General features: G+C 40.3%; 1 protein-coding gene across 8 annotated transcripts in view; it reads right to left on the bottom strand.

The window, feature by feature from the left end:
* KIZ (kizuna centrosomal protein) overlaps positions 1–19639 on the bottom strand; it is a 50715-nt gene that overhangs the window by 29512 nt on the left and 1564 nt on the right. For 5 of the 8 annotated variants that reach the window (XR_003397961.1, XR_003397963.1, XR_003397962.1 and 2 more), the window contains exons 2-6: positions 14655–14717; positions 13065–13218; positions 7706–7795; positions 2909–3287; positions 260–521 (exon numbers count right to left, since the gene is read on the bottom strand). Coding sequence is in view for 5 of the 8 variants with exons in the window: in XM_026844345.1 (XP_026700146.1) it covers positions 260–521; positions 2909–3287; positions 7706–7795; positions 13065–13218; positions 14655–14717 (948 nt within the window). In the remaining 3 variants the exon portion in view is untranslated. Of the gene's footprint in view, positions 1–259; positions 522–2908; positions 3288–7705; positions 7796–10413; positions 13219–14654; positions 14718–19639 lie in introns of those variants that run through there. The other 3 variants (XM_026844346.1, XM_026844348.1, XM_026844347.1) reach the window with 3 other exon arrangements.

Below are 19639 nucleotides of genomic sequence, written 5' to 3' on the forward strand. Positions count from 1 at the left end.
AACATGTTGAAATAAGATTTGCTTACATTTAAAGAATGCCTATTGCATTTTAACACCACACACACTTACCTTCTCCAAGTCTGACCTGAATAAGTTACATGAAGCTATTTAACCACTAGCACAGAGGTAGTGAGATACTAAAGAAGTCTGCCCGCCTATATGTGAGTTTTAGTGCCACATATCAGCCCAACAGTGAAAAGTCTCCAGGGTGTACACTAAAAAATGAATACCAGCAGAGAGAAAATATGTAAGGACATACCTGTCTGGTGCTGAGCTGACCGAGGGCTCCTCCTGCACTGCAGGAGGGTTTGGTAGTTGCAGTGGGGAGCTGTCTCCAGTGTGGGCATCCCTGCCCTGCTGCCAGCCAGGACCTGGTGAGGCCATTCCCCGTGGCATGCTGGGAGTGCTCGGCATCGCCTCCTCAGCGCTTGCAGAAGCACTTGCAGGGATCGGGAGCTCAGTGCTGCTCTCCCAGCTTGCCTCCTTACAACTCCACCAGTTACTCAGGCGAGGCTTTAGTCCTATAAAAATAATAAAAAGTTATTCCCAGGACCAAGGAGTACATTGTAGTATTGGGAATTAAACTAACGTTACCTATGCCATTTGTTCACCTCACTTAACATGTGTGAACGAGCATCCCTCTGTTTTCCCTTCACTTTGGGTTTCCCTGCCCATGGCCCCATGTCCTTCTGCACTCCCCTCGCAAGGGGGAGTCTAGGGAGGCTCAGACCTGTATGCTCACGCCTTTTGGGTTTGCAGTTCCCACCAAGGTGGGAGACAAACCTGGCACTCCTCAGAAAGTATTACCCGCATGAAGACCAGCTACTTCACTAAATCATCTCTAGAGGAACAATGAAGCGGAAAGACAGAAAAAGCTTTTTTCAGGGGAGAAAGTACACCTAAAGAGGCTACTATCATACACATTTTTTAAACCTTGCAGAAGAAATACATGCCTGGAGGCTTTTATACTCTGCATATTAATTGCCTTCTCTAAAAGAGGAGGGTATGGGGCTGAATCATGCTTCTAAGACAACAGATATACATGCTACTTATCTTTTCAGAGAATGCCAGAAGTTAATGGACCAGCTAGTGCTGTAATAAATTAGTATTGCTACAGAAATTCCCAGTTTTCCATAAAATTCACCATGGGTTTAAATTAACTAGTGTTCACACACCTGCTAACGCTACAGCACCCAGCATTTCTGCTTGTCTCAGTCATGGAGTTCTACTGGAACTGAATCACTTAAGGTTTGTGCCAAGCAGTAGCTGGCACCAGAATGGGCTCTCAGCCTTGTTTTCAAACTTGTAAAGCAAGTATGTGCAACTGACATAAGCAGCAGGAGAGGGTGGTGAGTGCTGCTCTGCACCAAGCCAGCAGCAGAGTCCAGCACATGCTCTTTTCCTGGTATGACACTGTCAAGCACCTTCATCAGCTCCCATCATTTGCAGTGTGAAAGATTAAGCTTAGGAGAGCTGAAACAAGCAATTCCCCCTCCACACATTCAAACTGGACCACATTAGCCTGTTCACTTTGCAACATGCATTTGGCAGCAGACAGACACAAAAAGTCCCCCAGGCAGTCTGAAGTGATTACCATGCTGTTTGACAAAAAGCATATTTTGATTTTGAACCCAACTTTACAGTTTCTCTGAAGGCAGAGATACTGCATTCCAGAAATTAAATGGGCATTCTTCTTTCCCAGACACGATGCTGGGCACCTCAGCCTTCCCGGTGGGGAGGAACTGGCTTTCTGCTGAGCTGCAAGCAGAGCCCAGGGGTAACGTAAGTCAGGCTAGACTGGTCTCCTTCCAGCACCAAGTAAAGACAGGCTTTCATTAAAACAGAGAAGTGGCAAATGCATCAGATGAAAGAAAATGAGACAAATAAATTCCTTAGAGAAAGAAAAAGGAATGAAAAAGAAACCTCAAAAGCATATGCCAGAAAACCCCCAAGGAGCACAGAAGAGCATCTGATGGGGATGCCAGCTTTCCTCTATGAAGAAACCCGTAATTGCTACAGGAGAGCAGGAGTCCCCACATCATTAGGGTTTCCACCAGTTTCCATTACAAATAGCTCCATTTTAGCAATTGTTATGGGCCTTGGAAAACTAGTTTAAGTTGAAAATTGATATGTTAACTGGCAAGGCAGGGGAGAGTATTTCTGCAAGGTCTTAAAAAAAGACTAAACTGTTACTTAGAAACAAATCTTTGTCACTGAGTTCAAAAACAAGCCCATTAGCTTACTTCAAAGTAATGGACCAAGCCAGTAAAACAGGAGAGAATACATTTTGCCAAGATGGGGATTAAAAAAAGAAAAAAGAAACAAGAAGTTGGAACACAGCCTTTGAGGGCAGCACATCTCATCCCAGAGCAGCTGGGACAATCTACATTGCCTTTCTCAGGGAAGACCAGAACAAGGCAGATAACGACCACCAAGTAGGAGTTAATGCAGCCACATACGGGGATGTAGGGATCATCGGTCTACACTGCCAAATCCCAGTTTTGAAAATGGATGAACTATTGTGCACAAGCATCTGAGGGAGAAGGAAATCAACCTGAAACAGAAGTGACATACTCTACCAGTGAAGTAGGTTTACATTAAAGCTCTTAAAAACAAGTCTTGGACTACTTCAAGACAACTGTGAGAAAAGCAGTGAAGAAATCTTCACTTTCTGACAGTGAACCTGAGCAAGATCAGCTCCCAGCAAGCCCTTGCCTGACCAGATGCATGGCCTGGAGGAAACAGTCAAAAGAATAAAGAAAAAAAAGGGGGATTGGGGTGGGGAAAGAGTACCAGCATGCTTCAACCATAGCACAGCAGGTATAGGAGAAACCAGCAGCTGTGGGAATCAATCTGGTTGTGATGAGTGTGCCTCAGTGGTCAGCATACAGGCACACATCTGCCATACCTGGGATGCTTCCCCACAGCTGTTCCTCCTTGGGGGTGGCTGGTTTGGAATCAGATGCTGAGGAGGTGAGCTGCTCAGAGTCTTCCTCCCTGACAGCCAGGTTCCCACGTCTTGCTGCTCCCTCCACTGATGCATCTCTCTCTAAATCAGTGCTTCTGCCCTCTGGACCAAGTCCTTCAAGTGATGGAGAGCACAAAGGCAGGGCAGGCACTGAGCAGCTCTCTGTGGGCTGGGGGTGTTTCTGATGTGTGCCCAAACCTTCGGCAGCCGAGACAGCTGATGTGTGGTGGCCCATAAAGACTGTGGCTGGCTGATACAGTCCTCTTGGCACAGCTGTCCTGGTGCTGGTTCCTGCCTGTCGTCTTCCAACCTGCAGCATCTGAAAAACACAAGTGGGAGATGGCTTAAGGAAACAGGCAGCATGTAGCAAATGGAGCTTCTAGAGGATGGCATGTTGATTTCTGGAGGGAAAAGTGTCACCACATTCAAGTATTTTCTGTAGTATTATTATTACACAAACACTTGGCATGCATTTGTGCACCTTTGTGTGAAAACAAGGGCCCAGACCTCAACTGAGGTTTTGGCTCCATGAGCCAAAACCAGTGGCAAAGGCACACTGCACCCCTAAAGGGACTGAAATACACAAAGGACTCAAACTAATCTAAACAATAACTGGTTTTTACAAACAGGCAAACCTTTAAGATTAGACTCCTGCAAAGGTTTCTAAGACCCTAGACCAAAGCATGACATTTAGAGCTACCAAGTCACTAAAAACACCCTGAAATTACTGACTCCGGAGAAATCACTGTGCTCTACCTGTACATCTGCTGGTAGTCTGTGCCTTAATTACCACAGCACCCCAAAGCCAAGACATGATCGTTAGGACCCCGTTGCAGTGTCCGTGGCAGCGCTGGCCTTTCTGGAGCCACCCACAGCAACTGCTCTGAGCAACCTCCTCCTGATGCTCTTCTCACGGTCTTCTCTAGAAGGCAACAGGATGAGGAAGGGTCCCCCAGAGTCTGAAACATACATCTGCCACTGCTTAGTGTCTGCACATCCAGCTTTGTTCATAGCATGTCAACAAAGCAAATAAGAACGAGGCGAAAAGCACTGTATTCATTGTCTTCCTTCTTCTCTTTTCTATCTGTTAAACCACACCAAAGAGGAAGAATGACTACTCAGCTAACACCACGTAGATGGAATTTCATTTTCTACAAGGCAACTTTGGGCACCAACCAGAAACATTTTAAATAGCACTTTGCTCCAAGAACTCTTGAACTTGCATAAAAAATAGTTCCAACAGTATAACCACTCTGCTTCTAATCCCAGCATTTTAACACTTGCCTTTTTTTCTTTGTAAACCTACTCAATCAGAACAATTTAGGAGGAGTGGCTACTGCCACCACTACTACTAAAAGGTCATCGCCAGTTTATGCAAAGCCAAAATTAGCTATCATAATACCATTGTTCATACTAAGCAGGGCTTACTTTTCAGCTCCAAATCACAGCAGGACAATTTACAGTCACCTCCACACCTCTCTACTCTTTCCTTGCCTGACCTCTTCCTACCATACAAAGTCAGCTGCCAAGCCCAGCTTAAAGGAAACAAAGGCATCTTGTCTAGTCTGTGACCAAGTTTCATTAAAAAAGATCAAATTCCACGTAACAAGAAGCAGAACAAAAAGCCATTAAGTTATTCTAAGAAGGAGTAAAGGTTTGCTACTCAGATTAAGTTCACAGCTTATTCCATCACCACTGCTCTCGGGTTCCTGCTAATTATTTTTTGGGTCTTGGATTTGCTGCTTTAAAAATGCATCTAGCAAGTACTTTATGGATTTAGCAGCTCCTGGATGTAGTGTTCCAAAACAAATGCAATTCAAACAGGTACAAGTGCTTGGCAGAGTCACAGCAGACATAACATCTCTAACAAGCTCCTCTTCGATTGCAGAAAAAACCCAATCTCTTCATCATCTTTGCCGTCTCAAAGAAGAAGAATGACAGATAACGTTGGTCTAGGTACTGTTTTTACCCCCAAAACAGTAAAAGCATGTAGATGACTTACTTAAAACAGTCAGAATTACTGAACTTCATGCCACTCCAGCTCCGAATTAAATGAAGTCTCTGCACAAAGCACACTTACAATCCACTTTTTGATTGTGGAGCACAGGCTCTCCACTTCTTCCTCCAGTAACAAATACAGTCTTTTTTTTTATTATCATTAAAGTGTTTTGAAGAGAACAAAGATAAGAAAAAAAAAAATCGTTTCCCTTAGGAGTTAGGAAAGGGCCCAGTCTGCCCCTGACAGCAGACACCCATATGAAGGCTAGGGAGGTGAAGTTGAGCCAGAGGCTTGTCTCTCCCTGATGCCAGGCACTACTCTTACCTGGTGACATCACATTTCTCAGGGAAGGATGCTCTGCCTCCCATTCAGGGAGGTGGCCTATGCCCTACGTCCAACAGACAGGGCAGTGCCAAGATTCACAAGTCCAAAATCTTCAAAAGCCTTCAAGACAGTGCTTCAAAGTCGAAGACGACAGACTTCATTGCGCAAAGGTTTCAGAAGCTCCAGTTCTACAGTTCTGCCAGACAAGAAGGCCCTCTTCAGTACAGGACCTCTCCTCCAACTTGCAACGTTAGATGGTCATTACACCAGGCTTCAGCAGACTGGTGCTCAAGCCCTTTCCATGGAGAGTCACAGTTTTCTAGACAAACAGATATGGGTATACGATTTCCGAGCTTAAAGACTCCCATAAAAATTGATAGTCCAAAAGGGGGCATATCCCATGGCTCAGAAAAGTAGCAGACATTCACACTGGTGTTTTAGGGACACTGGGATACTGACTACCTCTCAAAGATTGTCCTTCTTGGTCTCCAAGATGCATCAATCACAGAACCACTGATGAGGTTATCACACAATCAGTGACATCCTGACTAGCCTGAAGGAAACCATTATGATACCAGTGCTGGTAAATAAAATCAGTTTCAAGCTGTGGTGACTTGCATCCTGGATATAGTACCTGCTAACTGCATGCGCTCACTGTGACTGACTTGATGCCACATCAACAACAAACTCTCATAGTTTGGACATAAGAATAAGCAGATTTTAAGAGAAGTGAAGGTGCTTGCAAGTGGGTTCAATCAGTCTGAAAAAAATATGGAGTTACAGAGTAAGATCTGAGACACAGCACATAGATGAGGCAAAAGGACTTACAATTTAGTCGAAGTTACCTTGGTATTTAAGGACGGAGACAAGGAGAAAGAAGGGGACAGGGGATGAAAGAGTCCACAGTGAAGCTATTAACTGTAATTCAAACTAAAATGAAACGTTCAGGTACACACCAAGTTCTCATGCTGTCCAAAACCTGCTAACAGCTTTTAATGAAAATCTATGTCACACTATGAGCCTTTGATGTTCTAGTATTTATGTAAAATTTTCCATAGGCTAGAGATCAGATCCCCTATGCCAACTGAAGAATCCAGCATTGAAAAATAAACTCATCTTTTCACATAAGTCTGAATTTAAAAAAATATAATTCACAAACTGCTGGAGGCCTGCTTATATAGGTCAAGGTTGCTCAGGTTCATTGCTTTGTATATTACTGTTTAAAGAATGCTCTAAATTCAAGGTCTTTAACTTTTTACTCTATGGGGAAAACTTCCTATAAACTCAGATTAATGACTGCTAATGCACTGAAGAAAGAAAACTGAAAACCTTCCTCCTACTATAAAAACAAAATAGTGTGGCCTCTGTTTCTTTTCTGATAAGAGTCTTAAATACCAAACATTTAACTGCATAATAACATTTACTGGCAGCCAGGCAGCCTGCTTAGCAGATATATAAAGCAGGTAAAAGGAGAAAAAGTTAATTTCTTGGCTGAATGATTCCATCGGTAGCTATAGGGCAAACTAGAAAGTCTTTTAGTAAAGTAGCAGTTGATTCTTCTATCAATCTGCAGCACACATACTCTTCCAAGGAATGCATTAAATATGAAAATCATATCCCGTTATCATCTGTTTCCAGCTTTCAGCCCAGTAAGCTTTTCTTAATGAATGCTGTAGCCTAAGGGACAAGCATGCTGTTGGCTTTTCTGAATAATGGAGTGATGCTACCATTTTTGCTTATTACAATATCAACTAGCTGAGGGGGTTTCACACATAGTCACAAGTGACTACTCTTGCCAGCATGCTCCAAGTTATTACAAGATGTTTTTAGACATTTCATCTAAAAGAGCTTTACTGCTTTTAGTGAAGAAAACAGCTATGGTCTTGAACTGTATCATTTATATGGAGATAGGAGGAGGGATTAGAAGCCTGCATTACTGCAGATATATAGCAGAATATATTTAAGTATTCCTTGTCAGTCTTTTTGTCTGTTACTTAGATATGCAATCTCTTTTTGCTTCTTCTGAGAAAAGGTCAAAACGCACAAAATTATAAATATGCTATATGAATCAACTGCTGCATTTTTAAAAATATCATTCATTAAGAATATTTCCTCAGTCAAGACCTTTTTCACACTATTTGGCATAGGAATTATAGAAACCAACACAAAGACGAATATAAACAGTTAGAGTTCTCCCCGCTTTTTAATTCTAGTTCTTTGGTTGAAATAATTGCACTTTTTACCCAGGTTATTCTACTTCACTCAGGCACTAAACAATATTTCACACTACGAATACCACAACAAAAATCCCCATGCAAAGACTGCTTAGCAATGCCTGACTCTTCATGCAGCAGCTCAGAGGAAAAGCACATCAGTGTAATAAAACACATTTCTCCCCACTTCTTTCACAGTACCTGCTCGTTGTGTTCTTCCTTGTCATCTTCTGCTGACAAGTTAGCCTCTTGAAGTGATAACACACTTTTAATTTCTCTTCCATACCATGCCTAAATGTGAACAAATCCATTATGTAAAATTGAAGGCCAAAAAACCCCACCACAAATCAATAAATAGTACTTCGCAAATTGTGCACTTTTAAATGCAATTTTTTACTTTGATTATATTTTAAAAGCCAAAGATCCCATTTTCTCCTAATTTTTTTTCTCCCCTGAACAAATTACATGGCCTGTACACAGTCTTCTGCAGGTTTTTAATACACATCTTTTCATTAACGTAACTTAGAATCCTACAAAACAGTAATAACTTGCTGACTTAAATTTAATTCACCCCAACTAGTATTTGTAATGCCAAATTATTTCTGCAGCATCCAGACAATGACTCTGCTGCTTTGGGATGAAATGAGCTTTAGAATTTGTTTGTGGTTTACATACATCATCTTACAACTCACTGAGCTATTATAGGGAAAAATATATGGCAGATGTTATAAAAAGCAACCCAGCATGAAAGGCAACTTGCTGTAGTGTTACTAACAAACAACTGCATAAACCATCTTCACCTCCACTACATTGTTTAATTGACCAAATGTAATGCATTCATAGTAGGACTACTGCTTAAAAGCCAAGCACATGCAGCACCTATAATTAATCCTGTTTGTTAGTAATTGTAAACCCCAATAACAAGTTACATCGGCCTTGAATGAAAGCACTTCAATACCTATTCTGCATCAGGTAATATGCATGAAAATAAATCTTTAAAACAATTAACTTAACCAGCTCTGCACTTCACTCCAATGGTGCATTCAGCAAGTCTGCTATTTCCCAGGTAATGGAAGCTGTTCATAAAATTGTAAAATGAATTTCAAGAAAAAAAAAACCTAACCACATGAGAATTAAAGATTCTCTAAAACTCAAATGTAACTACTAGATTTTCCTGAAAGCTTAAGTGAATTTACTTATACTCCCCAAAATCACTGAACAAATTGCGGACACACAAACATAAGGAAAAAAAGTGAAGCTTTCATAAACAAAAGAAGTTTTGTCAGCTGCAGCCACATAATAAACTGCACACATAATTATGATAAAGCACTCCTAAAGGGCACTCTCACTATGAAAATAAAAGAGAAAATAGTAATAATTTCTTTCTGTGTACTTCCATGATAGATTAAATGATTACATGCTCCATAATTCTTACGCAATCCACAACGAGGGGGCTTTTCATAACTGTTGTACAGAGAATATGTAATCTGTGCTTTGTTCAACAGCTCAGAAAAATAGTCTAACCTGGCAAAAATAAAATGGATGGCATAGAAACATCAAAATGGAAACAGTGAACAAAAACCCTGCATGCAGATCAACTCATGGCACAACTGTGACTCACACCATTATGTTGTAACAACCTACCACTAGTCAAACTGGTGTGCCTTAGGGTTGCTCTAAGGAAAAAAAAAATCCTTAAAAACAACAGTAGAAATGTAGAATCACAAAATACCCACGGTCCTCCTTTGCTTTAAATAAAAATTAAAAGCGGGGGGGGGGGGGGGGGGGGGGAAATCACACACACACACACCCCCAGGGGCAGTCTAAACTGTATGTTACTAAGCTGAAGCAAGGAAAAGATATTCTGAGAATGTCACCAGACCCAACAGGCTTAAAAGAATTACCAGGCAGTAGCTGAGCTATACTTGTGCAGGAAATTCATTAACATGGGTATGCAACCACAGGATGTTAGCCAGCCTGTTGGTTTATCAGAGTGGAAATCAACTGCCACAGTAAGAGATAGCTATGTCTCTTCTGGAAAGCTTCCTTACTTCTGAAAGCGGAGAGATGTGCCAATAGCCCCCCAAATCACCTGCTCTGTACACCGAAGTCAGGGACAGCACCTCCCAAATAGGAAACAGACCTGCAAACCTACTGTTGTTTGAAGGGAGTGTTAACACAAACAGGTCTTATCACCCCATCTCAAACACCATACATAAAAATCATCCACACGAGCAGAGAACAGCAGAGATGGGGGTTATTTACTTTAATATGAACAATGAAAGGCAAGGTTAAATGCATTGCAAGTTGCAGCTAACATGGGGAGAGTTGTCTGGAGCCAGCTAATTGTTGGTTTTAAAGCAAGGAGATTGTCAATGAAATCAAAAACAACTAATTTTAAAACAATAAAGCGGTGATAGTGAAGTGTTTGTTTCTTTCAGCCATGCTACAGAATTCCTGTCACATTATACTGACTTGACAAAAAGCTTATGAGGATGCAAAAAGGACCAGACGCTACACTAACATTTAACATCTACAGTTAAAAGGACTGAAGATTTTTAGAAAGGACAAAGACTCACACTTCAGGTCATACATTTATCTACTGAAAGAAAGTAACTTTTCTACCGTAAGAACTGCAAACAAAGGGTTTCTTGCTCTTTACTGTGATGCAGCTAGCTGCTTCTCCATCCCTACTTCAGGCTAAGCTCTAATAACACTTTCTAGTGCAGCGTTTCCAGAGCACATTAAAAGTTTGAAAAAAATTTTTCAAGTAAGGTTTGTCCATTTTTCTAACTTCTACATCATTTTATACTTTCTCCCCTTCCACTCCCCCTGTTTTTATAGTGCAGTCTGATTCTTTCCTCCTGTTAGCCTTTTTCAGAAGTGCTCATGTACTTCTTTGCACATACTTGCTGTACCTGAGCATCTCAGCCACCCCACACTTTTCTTTCAGTCTTGTACCACTATCATCCAAGGATGCTGCTGCATGTTCAAATTTTCTGGAAACTGTACCCAGGCTTTTTAGACACCTCCTTTTAAGAGGATCACAGTCTGGTTTACTGTCTCAGATCAAGCTGTGTGCCCCCGAACTGCATAGAGGTAGAAAAATAGCACACTCTGAGAAGACCGTTCCTGTTTTAATTCAAACTGCAGTACAGAGAAATAAAAAACAATCACAACTGAGTTCTAGACAGCCACACAAAAGTAATTGTTGTGTCACTACGACATCCCAGTGGCTTGAAATGCCTCAACTAATTTGTTTCCTTCCTTCCTTTCTTCCAGCAGTTAAAAAAAAGGGGAGTGGCAGCAGGACAGAAACAACCCCTGTCAAGTATCTCTGAAGAATGTTACTGCTCTTAGAAAGCAGGTGTAAATACACTTCCCTCCCAATTTTAGCTTCCCAAAAATCTGACTCCGTATATTAGTGGAATGAGCACATGTCACAATTTTTTTTTTTTTAAATCTGAGGTCATTACCAAACTCGTATCACTTTGCAACATCCCACATTGTTCTTCTGTGAATAGCAAGACAACATTAATAATACCACTCAAAAATCCTCGAAGCTTGGCTTCCTCATATAGTAACCTATTAAACTGAAAGTACTTCAGCCATGAGTTATGATAAAAAAAATCCTGTCTATTATATAACCTTAAATATGGATCCTGATAAGCGTGTTTCAAGCATTAAGACAAGACGTGCAGGAATCTCTTTACTAGTATAGAAGAGTTTCATCTTTCTGCACTAATTATAAAAAAAGCAATACAAATGTAGCTCTTCAAGCTAAAAATAGCATTACTGGTACATAACAATAAGGAAAAAGCCCAATAAGGATAAACAGGCAAAGCAAAAAGTCTGTTCACATTTGCAAACAAGGCTCTGAAAGACTGGAAAAATTAAGAGAATCATCAAATTTTACTCAGCGCATAGAAAGTCATAGCTGAATGGCCTAGTGGTCATTGATCTCTTTCCCTCAACACAAATGAAATTACTATAAATGTTTTTTTTACTTCCACAACTTCTTTTTCTCCCATACTATTTTAAGATACTAACATAGATTGACTACGTGCTGGAGGTACAGAAATCCCTATCTCATTATCAGTTCTGGTCATCATGGGGCTGGAGATATTCCAGTGGGGGCTTGCCACAAGAAAATACTACTCTCCAAAAAAGAAAACACTGCAGAATCAAGCTGACTCTGAACTGTTTCCCCTATGAGAACTACGGACCAAACCAACTGAAACAGGCAGAACAAATAGCAGAGGGTGGCTAATGTAGCTGTTGAACAGTCACTTCCATTTGTCCTCATTAGAGCTTTTATTCTTTCTTTTAAAATGTAACAACCATGTATGTTTTCTACCTGTTGCAGTAATTTTTAAGAAATTAGTCATTTAAAAACCACAACAGGCATGTATTAGTTCAACAGCCTCTTTCATAACGATAATTCATCTCAGCATGAGTTCTCAAACCGATGACATTCAGTGAAGCCAGTAATAAGAGCCCTTTTGCAAATATAGACCTTTGAGCTGACAGCAGTCAAGGCTATGAGTAGAGAAAGGAGAAGCAGCACATTTGCCATTGTCTTTGCTAACAAAGATGCTACAAAGAAAACAGTAAGAAGTATATTCTAGCATGTCTTTTGAAAGTGGTCAGTCATTTGGTATCAACACACTCCTACCATGTCAGTTACGACACACAATTCAAGTATCCAAGGTGATGAAACACTCCCTGGACTTCACTTTACCAGACCAGAAGTAAAGTTCAAAGTTTCTACCTCTGAAGGCACCATGAATCAAGTCTCTGAGAACATGCAAAAATGTTAGCAAAAGCAAAGACCTGAGTGCAACAGAATACTGGAGGAAGCTTTTTCTTGTACCAGTGTTCAAGTATTGCTAGTTGACTGTTTAGTAATAGAACTAAGTGTGACTTCATTTGAGCTCACCTTTAGTCCAGCTAGTTCAAACACTAATTTGTTGTAACAGGAGTTATTTATTCTTACACTTCCTCTGCCGAATAAGACAAAGCCAAAAGCAGGGGCAAGGCTAACTATGGCTACTTACGGTGTTGACACCAGCAAAATTAAAAATACATACTTAAACGACTTCCATTAAATAATTTGTATTTTTAAGTAATAAAAGCCTAACTAAAACACAGTTTTATAACAGTCTTTATGAAACTACTACAACTTGTCTTCTTGTCTTAACCTAGATAACACTGGTTTATCTTATCACTAAGACTCCAAACACATGATCCATTTACTTTTCTTTTTTTAATCTCAGTTCTTCCTTGCTTCAAAGAAACTCAGAAGACTGAGAACAAATATAGAGTTCTGTGAAGTGCTCTTGACTACCTCTGTAGCAATAGTAGAGTCTATTACATCATACATTAGCATAATTTGGGTTCATTTCAAATTTCCAAACATAATTTTAAGCACTCTAAAACATATGACAAGGTTTCACTAACATCTGAAATCTTGATGTGAATAATAGTTGTACAAAACCAATTTAGTAACCCAGTAATAATAGTAAACACTAATGCATTAAATCTTATAGAAAGTTACTTCCATCTTCTGAATCATCTCTAAACTTGAAGTTTTCATATGAGCTTCAAATTGCTTGAATTCCTTTAAAAAGGTCTGGTTTCGCAGCATAGCTCCTTTTTGTCGTTCATCTATTTCTTTCAAGTATTTTTTCAGCTTCACGTATTTTAGTTTCATTCTATGGGGGGGAAAAAAAAAAACTGTACTTAGAGTATGAAAATAAAACAATCAATTTTCTTCAGACACATAGATATTAGCACTTAAGTAGGAGTTGCCCCACCAGTCCCACAAAAAGCAGTAGGCATTCTTCTGCACAACTGTCCAAAGCTACATTATACAACCAACAAGATGTCTGCTATATAACTTCAGATCTCAACTGTGGCTTTGGTGTTGAAAAGGATAAGTATATTAAAACACTCTTATAAATTTGTTTTAAATGGATTATGTTTTAGTCACATCACATTAAATTAAGATGAAAATTGTATTCAGAACGTGCTCTGAATGTCATACAAATCGTAATATTAAGGCTGTGGTTTCACAACTGTTTTAAGCCAAACTAAATCCATGCTGCCACCAAAACGGGCAGCTCACTCCAAGCCTTTCTTTTTTATGCCAATACTATCTGCTGTGTGGCCACATGGAAAATTAGCCCAAGAGTAATCCAGCCGAAAACCCATCTAAACCAGCTCTCACCCACCCAAAAACCAGATTTGCTTTCAGCCAGACCCACTTCCTTATCTGATTACAGGACAGCCACACAAGCATTAGTGCCAAAGAGAAAATGTGAACCAAAGGCAGTCAGGATCAACTTTTGGTCTCAATCTGCCTACGGGTCTCCTTAAATCAGTAATGAAATTGCAGCCTAAATCTCCCAAGCTGCCAATATTTTCAGAGACACTTGGTTCAAAACCTGTTAGATTAAAATAAATCAAATAAAACCATAAAATAAAGTATACATGACATTTCCCCACCTGACCTGGCATTTTTTTTTTAAATTTACAACTTAATTTTCTAATATAAAGGCCTTTTTTCAGAAGAGGAGTTCCTAAGGGATTGGCCATTATTGCACCTAGCCCTCAATACCTTGAGCCAAGACAGAAAAGTCACCTCTAAGAGCTTTACAAAACACATTTGAGCAAAGGAATGGAACACTGGATGAGCCACTTTACAGCCTGCTTTTGTTGTTGGGGTTTTGGTTTTTGGGTTTTTTTCAGACTGTATATGCAATTTATGTTAAATAAATATGCAAAAACAAGTCAAGGAACAGGACCAGAACCTAGAATATCCTCCAGGACTTCCTAAAGCTTTCAGACTTTAAGACCCTAGGACTTTCTAGCATGAACTATACTACAGTGATTTTGTAAAAGTTATTACTAACATGGAAGTTGGTTTTACTCAAGATACAACATTTCAGTATTAATGGAATAAGTTGCTTATTGCTGAAGTTATTTCATCAATAACTTAGATACATGCATCTTACATCACACTTCACATATGAATATAAATGTATTGTTACAAAAAAGCATCAAGATAACATTCTAAAAGCATTCCATGATACCTAAGTCTTTGTAACTAAAATAGAATAACCTATAAGAAGCTTTTAAATAGGCTTACAGGTATGCATCAGACTTTTTGTATTCCATCAGTTTTCTTTCTAATTCCAGCCTTTTGGCTTCACTGGAAGAAAACAAACAACATTAAGATAAAACTGGTTTGCAATTTAAATTCTCCAAATTGGAAGAAATAAAGCATTTTACAGAGCATAAACTTTTCAGAGCTGAAAGCACATTTTTGCTAGATTGCTAGTTGTACAGATTGATCTGCCAGCCAAGTTTATCACCAAAAAAACCCCCAAACCTCAAAGCTTCTACTTCTCTTTGTTCCACTGGAACAAGAGCTAGGTTGTTTTAACGAGAAAAGATGTCTCAACATGTGTATATCCAAACAAGACCCACCAAAAAAGCCAGAGACTTCTGCCCAGTTTAAGTTGCTGTTTTGAGTCTCCCCTCCTGTAGCCCCAGGAAAGACTAAACCCTGAGATAGGCAGTTCATGAGCTCATCTCTCCCTTTCTTCCCCACTCCAAGTCACAGAGCAGACCACTTTCAATGCAGGAAGTACTCAGCTGAACTTGTCTAGACAGCTCCCCAGAACTGCTCATAGGCATGTATCAACACATTAAAATAAACTGTCAAAAAGCCAGCAAGTCTTCTCTGGCTTACAGACCCAATGTGCTATCCAAGCATTTTATTTAACAAGTGGAACTTAAGAATCAAGTACCTATTTCACACTTACACGTTAAACCCAAGTACAAGATAGAAGTAACCAACAAAAATATTTATGGTTGTGAAAATGCTATGAGGCCATCTGTATCTGCCAAAAGCAATGGAAGGCTATAGGCCCATGGGACTATCAGACTGCTTAAGAACATACCCCATACCTCACCTAAAATCTATCTCAAAATCTATTTTCACGAAGAAAAAAGAGTAAAGCTGATATTATTTAATAATTAAAAACTGCATGTGAAGATAAGCAACCATCCCATGAACAACAAAAAAATTGGTAAGACAAAGGCTTCCAATAAATTCACATTATAAACCCTGCAACAACCAAAGCAAGCACCCCAAGTTGCTTATTAAAAAATAATCTCAGGTTCTTACTAGCCAGGAAGGCTGTACATGTGCAAGTGGTATGTGCAGATACATGAGACTGCATGCACCCGTATGGCCAGGCATGCTTACCTATGGATATGGGCCATTCCCCTACAAAAGTGTGTGTGTCAGCCACATGCATTTGTCTCCTTCCAGTCACCCTGCACAGAGGAAAGCAAGGAAAAAAAAAAATCCTTTTTGCTTCTTACTCTGAGAGATCAAGGCATCCATTTTACTCATCTGATCCTGCCACTGTCTGAAACAAGATTAGGTTTTCATGTCATGTATGCAATTTAAAAGCCACGCTTCATCTGGGATCTCATCCTTTCAATTTCCTTTTACATGATGGACAGCTAAGCAAAAGCAGATTTCAAGATCTTGTTTTTACACTTCTAGAAGTAATTTTCATGACTCAATGAAGAACACTGATATCCTGATGGATGTAAAAGCTGATGGATACGAACAGCCATTGGCTCCAATCCTATTTCTCATTCTCCAATACCACAGGTATTCACGTTCCTTAGCTCCTGAGAGAACGTTTCCTTTCTACCAGCGTGTTTTTTCAGTATCCCATTCATTAGTCTGTGCTACAGCTATTAAGACAGCACATGAATATGTAACTAAGGTCTTCTCAAGGCAAGACAAAGCAGTATAAAAACACCAGGTAAGAGCCTCTCAGCATTTGAGTATCATCATTATGGATACCTAAAATGGTTACTGCACAGCTTGTGGTCGTTTGCAACACAGCTCTGTCCAAGCACTGAATCAGAGGCACTCACGCCTTCACTCAAAGGTTTGGTTGCCCAGGTCTGGCAAGGTTCCAGCACATTTTCTTTGTGTCAGTGACAGAAACGAAGCTTGTATCAGTGCAGGGATCATTCTGGCTACTCCAGTGCACCACCACCTCCTTTTTTACATGAAAAAAATAAAGCTGTCCACACAGTTTTGCATTAGGTTAAAACGGTGCAAACAGTTATCAACGTCTGTCTTAAACAGGAAAAATTAGCACTTCTTAAGAACTTCTTAAGGATCCAGGTGGCTCATTTTCAAACAATCCTGAACCTTCAGTCTACAAAGAAATACTGTTGGTTTGGGATTTGAGAACAGAATTAAATTCCCTGGTCAGCCACAAGCTCTCTCTAATCTCTGGCATTTCACCAGGCATCGATCTGTAGTAATATTTGATCCTTCACCTCCCATTTACACCAGCAGGACTAAGATGCCTCAATATTTTTGAGATACCAGGCCTTAGACTCTTTGTGCTTCAGTTCTGCATCCATAATGTAGGAATAACAGTACTCCTGTCATGATACCCTGTTGAGATAAGTACATAGAAAATTGCACGACACTTGGGCACAATGCAATCTTCCCATAAAAGTAAGAAAGGTTATTTTTACAGTTCTTTTTCTACACCAATCTCACATTAAATCAACTGTTGAGTACTGAGCTGCATCCACCTTACTACCCTGGAGCCTGGCCAGAGCCTGCTCAAGCCTTGGCCAACTGCACTGCTCCCCTGGGCAGGTTAGAGGGGGCCTGTCCAGCATCATCTTCTACATACAACCAATACCAGCAGATATTTCCAAAACTAGTAATCCTACCTGGTTTACACTCTCTGTTCAGGACATCTCAGTATTTGTACATGTTCACTGCAAATCGACCTTAGCATGAAGCATCTGGCCTCACTGTGAAAAGTGAAGCTAATTACAATGTTAGTCACAGTGTTAAGTACAGCACTTAACTATAGAATTTATTTACTTCAACACCCACAGGACTCAAACACTGCCTTTCTCACCAATCACCACTGAAGAGTAAGTGCTGAGTAATCACAACATGGTCAGGTCTGTATAAAACACTGAAGGCAAACACTCTGCCTCATTTCACTTATCTTGGATACCTTAAACCTGATTCTCTGTAATTTTGCACACAACAGATAGCACTGACTTGTGTGGAGACCTATGCATGCAGTAATTTCTATATTTAAATTGGACAAAGTACCAGCATGAGAAAATAAAACGTGGCCAGTAAAGTCTAACATGTAATTTAAGGTAGAGTTACGCAGTTTTTTGCACAAGTCTCAAGGCAGTCCTTGTTGACTGTTTATCAGAAGTTTAGTATCTGGTGGCTAATTTCTCAAGCACTTCACAATTCAAGTATCTAAGGAAAAAACAGATGCGTGAGAAGAGTTGGAAAAGAAATATTCATGAGAACTCCCTTCTAGTTCACCAAGGGTGAGATGGGGGACATAACCAAGCTGCAGCTTCCTCCACCATACTCAAGCTCTTGCACATACAGCCTCTTTGCAGTGACTCATTGTTTGCTTAAGTACAACTGCGAGCTGAAAATACGACTGCAGTCAGGAATGAAACAGCTGTCTGGTACTTCAGGTCTTGGAACAGGCGACTTGAAATCAGATCAGTGCAGAAGTCCAAAGCAGGACTTAAAAAGCCAAAATGCTTCAGTGATTTAACAAAAGGTTTTATATTTTACACTTTAAAAAGTATTTTGGGTAAAAGGTATCACTTTGAGAAATTCTGAAGAGGCATCTGCCTCTGCAGTACCATTCCCAGAGGCAACGGCAGCATACAACTTGCTGTCTGGCATAAAAATTACTCGTTTGTCAACATCATCAAGTACATCTTTTATTTTAAAGTACATTCAACAGAAGCATGCCAGGCAGAATAGGTTTATTATCACAAGACCTGTTAAGCTGGAAGCAAAGGAAGCACAGTTTATGCTATCTGTCTGCCTCTAACTCCTCTTTCCCCAAAGCCTGCTGAATCTTTTGCAACTGAATTAGACAGAGGAGCTGGTGTCTGAAGTGCACCACATTCCCAGAGGAGCTGAAGAGGGGTAGCCCATTTGTACACTGTAAACTCAGCCCTAGCTGAGACACTAGAGAAGCTACAAGAGGTGACCAAGCTTCACGCAGACTGGGCTCTTGGGAAGCACAAGCCATCTCTACTTCTAATATGAGGAATATTTGCACACAAAGACACAGTTTAAAGCAGCATGCAGTCTAGGACACTCAGATTTTAATCTGCCTTGTCCATTTTCTAACGCTGCAATTTAGATAAAAGTGTCTTCCCTATCTAGTGCCCACATCTTTAACAATTTCTATACAATAAAAGTATACTCTGTATATTCTTATCCAGTCTTTTAAACAGCAAATTGTTCCTGTTTTGTTCATCGGTGGTCTTCCAGACCAGAACAGGATATTAGCAAAGATATTCACAGCATTTTTGTCAAAGCAGTATCTAAATGCAAGTGTAGATTCCCACAGCCGTGGTGTTATTATTTCTGCCAATACTGTATGTTTGAGATACTAGCATGAGACGCAGAAATCAAAGTCTTCTGTATTAGACAGAAAACAGGTACTGCTTAAAAAGCAACTTCATAACAGTATACAACAAATGATCTCGAGAGACTTCCTCTGGCCAGAAAAAAAAGTGCTAATTGACACCAATTACTGTGGTTATTGCAGTGAGTAACAGGCTATGAGCATCACTAATTGCACACAGCTTCAGTGGAACTGGCCAGTGACTGAGATCCCTCAGGCCAAAGCCCCTTCAGAAAGCTTACATCACCGCATACACTTGCTTTTTTCCTTAAGTCAGGTCCCCCTGAAGCACCCACAAGTTGAAAGACCTACACTAACCTTTTTGTCCTAACAGCGCCATACGCATAGTGAGTGCACACATCGGAATCAGATGTCACCGGTAACTGAGATTCAAATATTCCCCCCCCCCCCAATACATAGCCGAAAGCAGATGATAAAGCAGAAGGAGGTGACAGAAGTGCCCTCTCCAAGACACTGGACTATTCGCCTCTGCCCCGCAGAAAGCCCCCAGGTGTAAACATCCCAAAAGCACCTCATGAACCCCATTCCATTTTCCCAGGAGCACAGCACTGCCCCGCTCCCGGAAAGGCGGGAATTCGCTTTCCCCGCC

The sequence above is a fragment of the Athene cunicularia genome, assembly GCF_003259725.1.
Source record: "Athene cunicularia isolate RWA chromosome 3 unlocalized genomic scaffold, athCun1 chr3_part1, whole genome shotgun sequence".
NCBI lineage: Eukaryota > Metazoa > Chordata > Aves > Strigiformes > Strigidae > Athene > Athene cunicularia.